Genomic DNA, 12249 nt, shown 5'->3' on the forward strand with positions numbered 1-12249 from the left:
TGGTGGTGTTCTCTATTCTTCATATTAAATACATCATACTTGTTTTTCCATCTAGCCTTTTCTTCATACTTCATTTTTATAATGGAAAAGAGGGGGGTCCTTGGGGCTAAAAATCCAGAGAGATTAAAAAGGTCAACGTCTTTATTCCTGCAATTCGAATCCCCAATTTGATATGCCAGAGATCCGACTGACATTCTCCAGCCACGCTCACATTCTTCTCAGGCTGACTCATAGATAGAGTGCAAAAGTCAGGGTTTCAGGGGAGAGCCCCACTGGGAAACCATGATGCTCTCCCTGTACCATGTCAGGCAGAGGCTCCTGGAGGTGCTCCCTGGCTCGAGGTAGGGATCCTCAGGTATTCAAAGAACCCCTGATTGGGAAAGTGAAAGGAGACAAAATCCAAAAACAAACTTTCTCAGGTGCTCCTTAATGTAAACTCAACTATATTTCCCTGTCAAATAGTTCTGGTCCCAGAAATGCTGTCTTGTGCTTGGTAGGAGAGGAACTTTCCTGTCCTGCTTCTAGTCCCCAGGCAAAAGCCTGGTGACGAGAGACTGAGAGATGGAAGAGAAGCTGCAGATTTATAAAACAGCCATCAAGGAAAGAATGTGGTGTGGATTTTATTGAATGCACGGAAGTGTGTATGAAGAGATAAAGGTTTACCTTTTAGATATAGAAGGGAAGAATTTTAATACAAACACTGAAAACTTTCTGGAAAGAGGGATCTAGAAACAAGGCTTTAAGGAAAATCTCTTCCTTAAAAATCTGAGACAGGTCGGCATGTAAGTCAAGCAAAGAGCCTATAAAAGCCCCTCTTTGTAGGATCATTTTTGTAAAAGCTACCTGGGCTTACTAAATAAGCGTCTTTGGTGGTATAATTTCCAACTGAGTTGTTAGCAAATATTGTGACCTTTATCTCTCCATTAGATTCCATTTGAAATTCCTGGGTTCATCCTCTGCTGGGGATTTTTGTGCTCTGAAGGATTCAGAAATGACGAACTCAGTAACGGGAAATTTGAAAAGGAATTCCACCACGATCATCCTGTACTCTAGGACTGTGGAAATGTTACCATAACTGACTTGGGAACAAGGAGTCTCAAAACAGGGACTTCTTAGTTATACTTGAGGGAGCAGACCAGGCCCTGGAATAGTTTTATTAGTTCCTCCCCAATGGCCTCTGTAAGAAATTAGCAATTTGGGGGCACCTGGGTGGCTCAGTCCATTAAGCATATGCCTTTGACTCAGGTCGTGATCCCGGGGTCCCGGGATGGAGCCCCGTGTCCCTGCCCAGCGGGGAGCCTGCTTCTCCTTCTGCAGCCCCCCTCCCACCCCGCTCATGCTCTCTCTCACACAAATAAATAAAATCTTAAAAAAAAAAAAAAAGAAATTAGCAAGTTTACGTTCTTAATTTCAGAATGACGCCTCCACTTTACACAAGTGCATCCCTCACTGGACTGCCGAGACAGGAACTGGCAAAAACGGAAGAATCCGGAGGTAAGGTCTTACCATTACTATTCAGGGTTTTCATGATAACTTCCATCTGTGCAAATTCATAGTTATAGTCTGGTTCGGAGGAAGCTTCACTGGCTGCGTCCAGGTCATGCTCTGGTGGGCCTGCCTCCTTTTCAAAGTCTTTCAACCAATCTCGCCGTTTCCTCTTAGGTAAATTAATTCTGTGGAGTTTTCCATCATTAGAGAAAATTGACTTGTTTTATACTCCGATAACAGAAAAGCAAGTTTATGAAAGTATTAGGGAACACAAAAGATGTTACCTAAAAAAGTGGTTATTTCCCCAGAGGATTCGATCACCGTGCCACAGCTGGGTGGTGCTGCACACAAGAGTGCCATTCACACGGGACCTGAAGGGACACCAGGGAGTACGTCAGCGCCGCGGGGAAGAGCACAGAACCCAGCCCCAGTAGCCAAAGAGGTAAGTGGGGAAGTTTCTCTTAACGGAGGTGTTCTACTAATTCCTAAAGAAGGAACAACAGAATTATAACCACTATCAAAACCCGTGACCTAAGCAATGATGATCAAGGGCTTCCACTATCCCTCAAAGACAGACAGCCAGGCATGACGTGCTCCTAATGGAAATATACACAAGAATGCCTACGGAATATCTTGTCCAAATATGGGCTGAACCTGATCAAGCTTTTATTTCTAAATACCAATTTAGGAAACGCACAAGGTGGTGGAAGATGCTACATGATGTCATGGGATGCACTGAGCAAAATGCTGACTGTGGGAAACAACCAGGTGTCTTCATAAATAAAATGCAAGGAGAAGGCGGGGAAGGGGGGGAGGAATAGAGGGAGAGGGACCTGTTAAAAGAGACATAACAGCCAATGACAATGGTTGAATCTTATTTGATCCTGATTTCAAGAAACAGCTGAAAAGGAACATTTATGATACCACTGGGGAAATCTGAACACTGGGCTCAATATATGATTAGTAAGGAATTATTTGTAATTACTTTAGGTGTGATGGTATTGAAGCTATGTTCAAGAATACTTGTCTTTTAGAGATACAAGCTGATATATTTAGATACAAAGTTATATCTGGAACTTGCTTTAAAATAATGCAGAGGGGAGGGAGGAGGAGATGTGGAGGGCATATAAATAAAAACAAAACGGTCTGTGAAGTGTTCATTTTTGAAGCTGGATGATGGACATTTGGGGGTTCATTATACTCTTCTATTTCATACATTTGAAGTTTTCCATAATAAAAACTTGGGGAAAACCTAAAAAGAGTAACCAGGTTTAAATCCTAAATAGCTACCAAACAAATTGTAAAAACAAGACAAATAATCGGAGATGGGGGAAACAACTCTTGAGTCTCTGCTATCCTGCACATAGCACGCAGTAGATGGTGTGCACCATGTCTCCAGGTTTGTGCTGACCTATGCATCTGCAATTTGTCTCAAGCAAATCCTGAAGCCCCAAGTCTTCCCTGCATTGCAGCTTTGTTACAGCTTACTGGCTACAAGGGGCTATGAATCCAGGGGCTGTGAATAACTCACGGTAACAGATCTCGTAGGACTTCCTGCCAATCGGAGATCTCATCAAAGGATTCTTTAACAAAGTTAAAGCCTTGCCACTGTGACTTTTCTTAGGGGGAGAGGAAAAGTCCTCCACAATTTTTAGCGCTGATAATTCTAGTCTTCTTATAAATGTTTCCTTCATTTAAAAAAAGAGATTTTGCTGGTATTAAAACAATCAGGAGGATAATTAATTAAAGTTTAACTTACTAAAGAAATGTCAGGTGAAGTATGATGGAGAAAAATAATGATTATTCTGAGTTTTAGTTTTTCAGTAAGTTACTTTTCTCATAGAATCTCATTATCTGGCTCCTTATCTTTAGAGGACTCTCCAGCTCAGAGTTACGGAGTAAGGAGAACTCACACATGAAAATAAGCCCTCCTTGGTAGTAATATTTTAAGTTTAGGGACTAAGTTCTTATTGATAAAAATACCCTGGCAATACCATCTCAAATGTTTTTCATCTATCATACATAAACATGATGAAACTTTGGTGTGTATCTTTTACACTAACATGCTCCCTTTATTCTTGCCAATGAAAATGACTCTCAACGCTAACTCAAGCTTCAGAGGTCTGTGTCCATCTATTCGGAATTATGGACTAATATATTCATCTGCAAAAAGTGGAAAATGAGATCAGAATATATATGTGTATGTACATCTGTACAAATATACATATTTTTGCCCGAAGAATGATGAAAAGTTGTTTTTTTGGGGGGAAATTTTTTAATAGAGTACTCACCTCTTCTACCTAAAAAATAAACATTCATTAGTCAGTTTTCAAAGAAAGTATTTGCCCAGTTTATTAAGGTATCTAAATAATATATCTAGGTGTATAGATAGATGGGTATTTAGACATATCTAAATACATCTATAATCTAGTATCTAGGAATAGCAGTATGAGGAAGAGATGTGTCACTCAATGTCCTTTATTATTTTAAACAATGAATTATAATTTAAAAATTCAGTTCCTCATTTTCATTAGCCATATTTCGATACTCAAGAGCACCATCTCACTAGTGGCTACTGAAATGGTCTTTGCAGGTATAGAACCTTCCCATTATCTCAGAAAGTTCTATTGGATAGTGTTATTCTAGAATAAAACTAAAAACAGTTCCAAAGGAAATGAGAGAGAAATATAATAAGCTTTGCCTTTTTATTTATTGCTACCTTTTGTGATCATTTGTAACTTTAAGGAACCCTTCTATAGGTATGTGTGTGCATGCATACACACGTGCACACACACACACATACTTCTGAACACACATATAAAACATCACTGCCATTTATAGTATGCTCTTATTACAATAATATAAAGAAATATGGAAATTGCCTGCTTTGGTAGTGTACCCAAGCCAAGAAATTAGTAACATAAAAAGTGATTTCTAAGTGGACATATGCCTGGGGTTCTTGTTAAGAAGCAAATACAAGGGGCGCCTGGGTGGCTCAGTTGGTTGGGCGTCTGCCTTTGGCTCAGGTCATGATCTCAGGGTCCTGGGATCGAGCCCTGCATCAGGCTCCCTGTTCAGTGGGGAGCCTGCTCTTCCCTCTCCCCCCCTTCTTGTGCTCGCTTGCTCTCTCTCTCTCTCTCTCAAAAAAAAAAAAAAAAAAAAGAAGCCAATACAAAATGTGTTTGCAACAATTTATGCCCTCTCGCAGGCCATGAGACTTCTACAGAGAACCTCCTGCTGAAGGTGAGCCCACCTGAGGAATCACACGCTGCTCTAGGGAGCAGTTATCAGCAGATTCGACCAACAGGCGGGCTGAAGCCCCAAAAATGTCAGAGATAGAATTTTCAAACAAAGACCATAAAATAAGTAAAAATCTATTAAAGGCATACAGTGAATCTTTAAAAAAAAAAAAAAGGCATACAGTGGAGTACAAACACAACTCTAGAAATATAGACCAGGCCTACCAAAAAAAGGACTTTCTAAACTTCTACAAATGAAAAACGGAGACACTGAAATTACAAACTCAATACAATGGTTAAGCAGCAGGTAAGATGTGACTAGAGAGAGAATGCGTGGACTTGAAGACAGATTTGAAGACACAGTGACTCTCCCCTGACCCCACGTCCCTCCCTGGCTCTGTCTCTAATCCCATGTCCATCTTCACAACCATGACTCTCAGCCCACTTCCTCACCGCCCATTCTCTCCTCCTTGCATTTGTTCCTTCTATACCCACAACTACATGGTTCCTAAACATCCCAAGGTTGCTAGTGTCTTCCTAACTATCCAACAGAAGCTTGTTAACCTCTATTTTGACCTCTTCTTCCTTACAATGTTCTCCTCCCTTGGCTTCCATCACTGTATCTTTGCCTCTCTGACTCCCTGGTCTCCGGGCTCCTCAGACCATCCCTAAAACATTGGTTTACTCCTTCCACTACACACTTGGGATCCACTTTGAAGACAGACGACACCATTAATGGCTGACTGTATATCGTGAGTATAACTCTACATGTTTAAATCCAATGTCCAACTGGATACATCCACACTGATGTCCCAAGGACACCTCAAATTCACAGGATCCCAACCTGAATCCATTACCACTCATTACCCGTCATCCTCCACGCCTGTCCTTCCTTTTGTAGTCCTTATTTCGGCTCAGGATCTCCACTGTTTATCTAGTCTCCCAAGACAGAACCCTGTAACCATTGCTGACTTCACCTTCTCTCACTGACTCTCCATCCTGTCCCCAAGCACATCACTAAAGCTGGCTGACTCTCAAATTATTCTCAAATACATTCTGTTCTTCACTTCTTCTGCCACTTGCTGTGTTCCCATGACAATATCATAATAATATCCTAACTCCCCACCTCTGGTCCTGCAACCCCACACATTTCCATAGTGATCAGATCTGCAGGAAGAAGCACTTATCATCCCATATAATCACTGTTGCCTCTATACATTCTCTTCCACCAGGCTTTGAGTCCCTATACTTGGGCATTCCTGCACAGAGCCTGGAGCAAAGACTCCAGAATGAATGCACTGCTACCCCCAGGGTAGGAAAGGAGGAGACTGGGCAGGGTGAGGGAGGGCAAAGAGCAGGAACAAAAACATGGCACTGGAATTGGGTATGAGAAAATTTGCTGATTAAAATTATTTTAGATACGGTGTTAAAAGAGAGTATGGTCCAATCATATTGTACACTTTAAATATATGCAATTTTGTCAATTAAAAACCAGAGTATTAAAAAAATCCAGAGTTTCTAATATAGTGTAATACAGCATAAGGCAGAAGGCTACTTGAACTTCACATGAAGTGGACATTTATTTCTCTTACCTTGCATTTTCTTTTGGAGTCAGAGTAACATCGCCATCAGACGCAATATCTATCTCACAGTGCTCCGGCTGAATTCCTATCCCAAACAGCTGGATGTCCTGTGACGTATCTGCACCCACCCTGGTATGGTCCTAGTAACAGATTGTGAAAGAAAGGAGAAAAACCTACTCTTACAAGTAACTCAACACAAATTTATCACCATCAATTTGAATAACCCAACAGCATCTGCATGACAATATTAAACAATCAGATGGGAGATGCAAGATATCTGGAACATAATAGGTCAAAAGCTTACCTTAATAACTACATTTTAAAAATATTTAAACACTATGAAGAAAACAACACCAACCAACAGTGATTAGATATTGTTTTACAATATAAGGAAATGGGGGGGGCGCCTGGGTGGCTCAGTCGTTAAGCGTCTGCCTTTGGCTCAGGTCATGATCCCAGGGTCCTGGGATCGAGCCCCACATCGGGCTCCCTGCTCGGCGGGAAGCCTGCTTCTCCCTCTCCCACGCCCCCTGCTTGTGTTTCCTCTCTCGCTGTATCCATCTCTGTCAAATGAATAAATAAAATCTTAAAAAAAAAAACCAACAACATAAGGAAATCTGACTTGACAGGAAACTATCTTGAGTTCCCATGTTAACTTGACAGCTTACTATTTACGTGACCATGGGCAAGCCACTTCACAGTCTGAGCCTTGGTTTCTTTCTTTTTTTTTTTTCAAAACTAGGACAATATCATCAATTTGAACTACTTAGTAGGATTCTTTCAAGGATCACTTGAGTTGACAGGGAAAATGCTTTGAAAATAACTATATAAATTCAAGAATCACTAACAGGAATTTGATGGAAAATGGTATTTTCAAATATATAAATTTTAAAATAAAAGCGGGGCGCCTGGGTGGCTCAGTTGTTAAGCATCTGCCTTCGGCTCAGGTCATCATTCCAGGGTCCTGGGATCGAGCCCCGCATCGGGCTCCCTGCTCGGCGGGAAGCCTGCTTCTCCCTCTCCCAGTCCCCCTGCTGTGTTCCTTCTCTCCCTGTGTCTCTCTCTGTCAAATAAATAAAATCTTTACCCCCCCAAAAAAAACGGAAGCCACACTCCCGACGCCCCACTCTGCTCTGCTCACTAGGCCTGCCAGCCCTCGCCCACCATGGCCACCATTCAGCAGCTGGTAGGAAGATGGCGCTTAGTGGAAAGCAAAGGCTTTGATGAATACATGAAGGAAGTAGGAGTGGGAATGGCTCTGCGAAAAGTGGCCGCAACGGCCAAACCAGATTGTATCATCTCTTCTGATGGCAAAAACCTCACCACAAAAACTGAGAGCACTTTGAAAACAACACAGTTTTCATGTAACCTGGGAGAGAAGTTTGAAGAAACTACAGCTGACGGCAGAAAAACTCAGACTGTCTGCAACTTCACAGACGGTGCGTTGGTTCAACATCAGGAATGGGATGGGAAGGAAAGCACAATCACAAGAAAATTGGAAAATGGGAAATTAGTGGTGGAATGCGTCATGAATAATGTCACCTGTACTCGGGTCTATGGAAAAGTAGAGTAAAAATTCCATCATCATTGTGGACAGGAAGTAGCTGTGAGGATAAACAAGCTCAGTTCAATGAGCAAATCTCCATACTGCTTTTTTTTTTCATTACTGTGTTCAATTATCTTTATCACAAACATTTTACATGCATCTATTTCAAAGTGTTGATTTAATTAGGATCATCCCTTTGGTTAGTAAATAAATTTGTTTGTGCTATGCCAAAAAAAAGACCCGTGTCGGGCTCCCTGCTTTTCCCTCTCCCTCTGCTCCTCCCCTTCTCATACTCTCTCTCTTGCTCTCAAATAATAGAATCTTAAAAAAATAAAAATAAAATGATAAAAGTAGTTAAGTTTCGAATCCTAATATTACAGAGTACTGTAGCCTGTGGGTTATAGAATGCACAGATGAGCATGATTTCAGACATATGAGGACTGTCACTCCCATGATGCAGTCCACAGCTCATCACTTTGTGTTTTCTATTGCTCTAAAAATCATTGAGTCACCATGACAGTAATATTTCCCTATTCGACAGAAAGGCTTGGTCTTTCAAAATTAGGATTTTGGACACAATTCCTTATGCCTTAATCATGTCCCAAATGAACAGTTAAGTCCATTGGTGAACTCTCAGTAAATCAGGGGCTATTTGCACCAGATTTATGTCTCTGGAAAAAGGAGAATAAAAAGGGTAATGGAAAACTGAGGCTCCTTTCTTCAATTCTAGCTTATTTTCCATTGCATTTTTATATTCACTCAAGGCAGATCAGAATCCTTAACTAGGCACCTGTTTAACTTGGCAAGTGGGTAATATCTCTGGCATTTAGAGATTTAGGTGTGTGGACAATTAGATAAGCTACCTTCAAGTCCCCAGGTCTCCAATCCTTGAGAGTTATTTAAAAACTGCCACATATATTTCTATACTACCATAACTGAGGAACCCTATGTCTTTTGGGGTGCCCCATATCAGTGTCTATCAGGTGCCCCACTTCAAACAGATGTCTTATTTCTCACTTAACAAAATAAGCCAGCATTTCCAAAAGCGTGGTCTGACAGAGAAAGATAAATACCATATGATTCTGCTTTATGTGGGATCTAAAAAAGACAAACAAGCAAACAAAGAAAAAGCAGAAACAGACTCCTAAATATAGAGAACAAACTGATGGTCGCCAGAGGGGAGGTTTCACTTTCAATGGTAACCAGACCACACCAACCATCCTCTTACTTTTTTTTTTTTTTAAATGGTGCAAAAGCAATTTATTTATTTATTTTATTTGGGGAGGGGGTCACTTACTTTTAATGAGCGCTAAGCTGGATACAAAAATGAAATCATGGGTACAGACATCCAGATTCCAATGGGAGTTGTATGTGAATGAATCAGGATTGCGACTGTCTATTTATATGCTTTCTTACCTTTATTTTTTATTTTATTTTTTTTAAGATTTTTTTTATTTATTTGTGAGAGAGACAATGAGAGAGAGAGAGCATGAGAGGGAGGAGGGTCAGAGGGAGAAGCAGACTCCCTGCCGAGCAGGGAGGCCGATGCGGGACTCAATCCAGGGACCCCAGGATCATGACCTGAGCCGAAGGCAGTCGCTTAACCAACTGAGCCACCCAGGCGCCCCTCTTTCTTACCTTTAAATAATAAACCAGAAGTTCATTGAGAGCAGGGTCTGCGTTCAGGTTGACTAAGTAGCACTTGTCGTCCCCGACCTTGATACCCGATGTCTCCAGGGAAATCCCCATACTTTCGAGTTGTCGTTGTCTCTCCTGGGAACAAAAACAGGGAACTCTATTTGTTGCTCTAGCCACAAGAGGTATCCATGGAAAGTTTCAGTCACTATTTCTGGGGACAATGCCAACATTACAACCAAGTTTACAGAGTGTCTAAAATGTGTGACATCTTGAGTCAGTGTTATCAGGGTGCTGCGGGTGAACCAGACACCATCTTCCCTTGAAGGGGTTTACAGTCTAGGAGAGGGGATAAGACGACATACCTAAATCAGAAGAGGAGAGCCCTGGACCACTGGAGAGGAACAATGCACTACGGGGCTTCCAAGGAGGGAGATTGTGATGGGTTCAGAGACCAGGAAAGACTTCAGGAAAAGGATACACTTAAGATGTTTCTTGAAGTATAAGAATTTCCAAGGAAGAAATGGGGCAGTGGTAACGTAGGAGGCAGGGTGTCTGAACAGAAGGCGCCAGAAGGCACAGCAGAGGTTCTGGGCACACTGCATGATTCCAGGTGGCAAGAACCCTAGTCAATGTGGGAAAGTCATGGGAGAGATGGGGCTGGAATAGCAGGTTGGTTCCTTACTGCAGAGGGCCTTGAATTCGTTCATTCATTCATTCGTTCATTCATTCATTCATGAGAGATTTAAGTGTTAGGTACTGATCTAGGGTTAGGAATACAACAGCAAAGTCCCTTCATTTGTGAAAACTTATATTCTAGTGGAAAGAAACAGACCATGAAAAAACAGACACGTAAAATACAGAATTGCCAATGGTGATAAGTGCTGTGAAGAAACACAAAGCAATGTACAAGACATAGGGAGTTAGGGGTATGTGTGTGGGGGGGTGTGAGTGTGAGTCTGTGTGTGTGTGAATAGTATCTAAGAGAAGGCTCGACTAGGTCCCGGTTACTGCTTTCAAGATACCTCACTGGGATGGTCCAGTATTTCCAAGTGGTCAGTGGGATTAAAATATTCACAAAACGCACAGTGTAGATTCATAAAATGCACACATTCACACACAAGTGCAGCATTAGTCCTTGCCTTATGTTAGATCTCAAGTAAAGTTCATGTAGCATTTTCTCACAAGCCCAAAGAAGCAATTACAATGAAAAAAACTATGATGTGCTGTCGGTTATAAACTCTCTGCCAGTCAGGTAGCATGCCCTGCCAGGTGATCCAAAATCACAAAATGGAGAAGCAGGAAACACGCACAGCGTGGCCTGTGGAGGACGCCTGCTCCAAGTCCGTGCTCTCCAGCACCTCTAGCAAACACGTGGACCACGTGGCAGCCGATGAAAGACGGCAAAGCAGCCTCTAAGCCTGATCTTTGCGGTCTCGTTTACCAGGAAGAGGCCCTTACATGACTTTTTGAGGATGATGAGTGGCTACACAGAAAAGACAGCAAATGAAAAAGAATCACAAGATTTTAGGCCTGAATTATCAAGCTACCTGTGCGATTTCTTCTGTTTTCCTCAGCTTCTCTTCCCAAGTCACTGTTAGCTCTTTGATCAGCTTTTCAGACTCCTCGAGCTTCTCTTTCAGTTCAGGGGCCTTCATAGCCTTGAAGAGGAAACCAGAGATAGCTGATTTTCTAATTTTTCCCACCATTATTTATAAGACAATCCCTTACTGTCCTTCATAAGTGGCTATCAGCAGTTTGTTGGAAGCAATTAAGTCATACACTGTCAAGGTGGGGTTTAGATCTTTATTAATCAAAAGAGATATAAGAATAAATGACTGCTACTCTTTAAAGGAGAAAATGAAACCAGTGTCCTGAATTAAACTGATAAAAATCATTACAGAGTAATTTTATCCATCATACTTAAATTTCACATTTAAAGACTTTTTTTTTTTTTTTAAGTAGGCTCCAAGCCCAACATGGGGCTTGAACTCACAACCCTGAGATTAAGAGTCACATGCTCTACCTACTGAGCCAGCCAGGCACCCTTCACATTTGAAGACCTCAAAGATGCTAAAGTTCGTCGTCAAAATAGAAACATAGGAAAAAAGGTAACTTAAGCAGATTTCTTATTCAGTAAGACAGAGATCAACACACATCACCAATAAACACATCCCAGGGATAACCTACCAGGAAAGGTGAAGATTCTTCTCGTTCATTTTAAAATTTGACTCTGAATCATTTAAAACTACTCTTCTTATTGGTGGTAATAAACTTTGCATATTCATCACTCCCTTGGAAACAGGACATTTGGGTAAAAGGGCAGCAAGTTCCCTCTGAGTTAGCTCAGTGAGAATACCTAAGGGGTCTAAGTACAGATACAGAAGTGCAGCTTAAACACTTCGGGGGCCTCTACTTGGCAACAACATGCTTTGACACCCTATAACAACGGGAACCTCTACAAAGAACAAGCCCATGAACAGGAAGGATGGCAGACTCAGACAAGAAATCCAAGTGGCGATGATGCATACGGTCACTGAGGTTTCAGAGTCTCACAGTGGTAACAGAAGCTGAGAGTGACATTCAGTGCTGGGGACAAGGAGACACCCAGGAAAACTCTATCTTGGAGAACGTTCCGGGGCCCCTCTTCTGTTCCCTTTGGCCGGGCATGGTTCTAGCCATCTGGCCTAGATTACATGGTCACGGGGGAAAAGCAGATTCAGAGACAAGAGGAGAGAAGTAGCGCATCCACCTCTAC

At 41.7% G+C, this 12249-nt stretch overlaps 2 protein-coding genes across 6 annotated transcripts in view; one reads left to right on the top strand and one right to left on the bottom strand.

Annotated features, from left to right (window-relative positions):
* The window catches only part of KIF13A (kinesin family member 13A), a 211714-nt gene that overhangs the window by 52331 nt on the left and 147134 nt on the right, over positions 1–12249 (bottom strand). For all 5 annotated transcript variants that reach the window (XM_032424921.1, XM_032424918.1, XM_032424919.1 and 2 more), the window contains 5 exons: positions 11042–11152; positions 9495–9629; positions 6320–6450; positions 1773–1859; positions 1507–1673 (listed from right to left, as the gene is read on the bottom strand). In XM_032424921.1, coding sequence (XP_032280812.1) covers positions 1507–1673; positions 1773–1859; positions 6320–6450; positions 9495–9629; positions 11042–11152 — 631 coding nt within the window. The remainder of the gene's footprint in view (positions 1–1506; positions 1674–1772; positions 1860–6319; positions 6451–9494; positions 9630–11041; positions 11153–12249) is intronic.
* On the top strand, positions 7363–8087 carry LOC116644992 (fatty acid-binding protein 5-like). Its single transcript, XM_032424922.1, has one exon. It carries the CDS (start codon positions 7476–7478, stop codon positions 7881–7883), a length of 408 nt encoding a protein of 135 aa, XP_032280813.1. The 5' UTR covers positions 7363–7475; the 3' UTR covers positions 7884–8087.

The sequence above is a fragment of the Phoca vitulina genome, unplaced genomic scaffold (assembly GCF_004348235.1).
Source record: "Phoca vitulina isolate PV1807 unplaced genomic scaffold, GSC_HSeal_1.0 scaffold31, whole genome shotgun sequence".
NCBI lineage: Eukaryota > Metazoa > Chordata > Mammalia > Carnivora > Phocidae > Phoca > Phoca vitulina.

Bases quoted from the DNA above. Each gene is read 5' to 3' on its own strand.
- LOC116644992 (XM_032424922.1), top strand. From the start codon at position 7,476: ATGGCCACCATTCAGCAGCTGGTAGGAAGATGGCGCTTAGTGGAAAGC.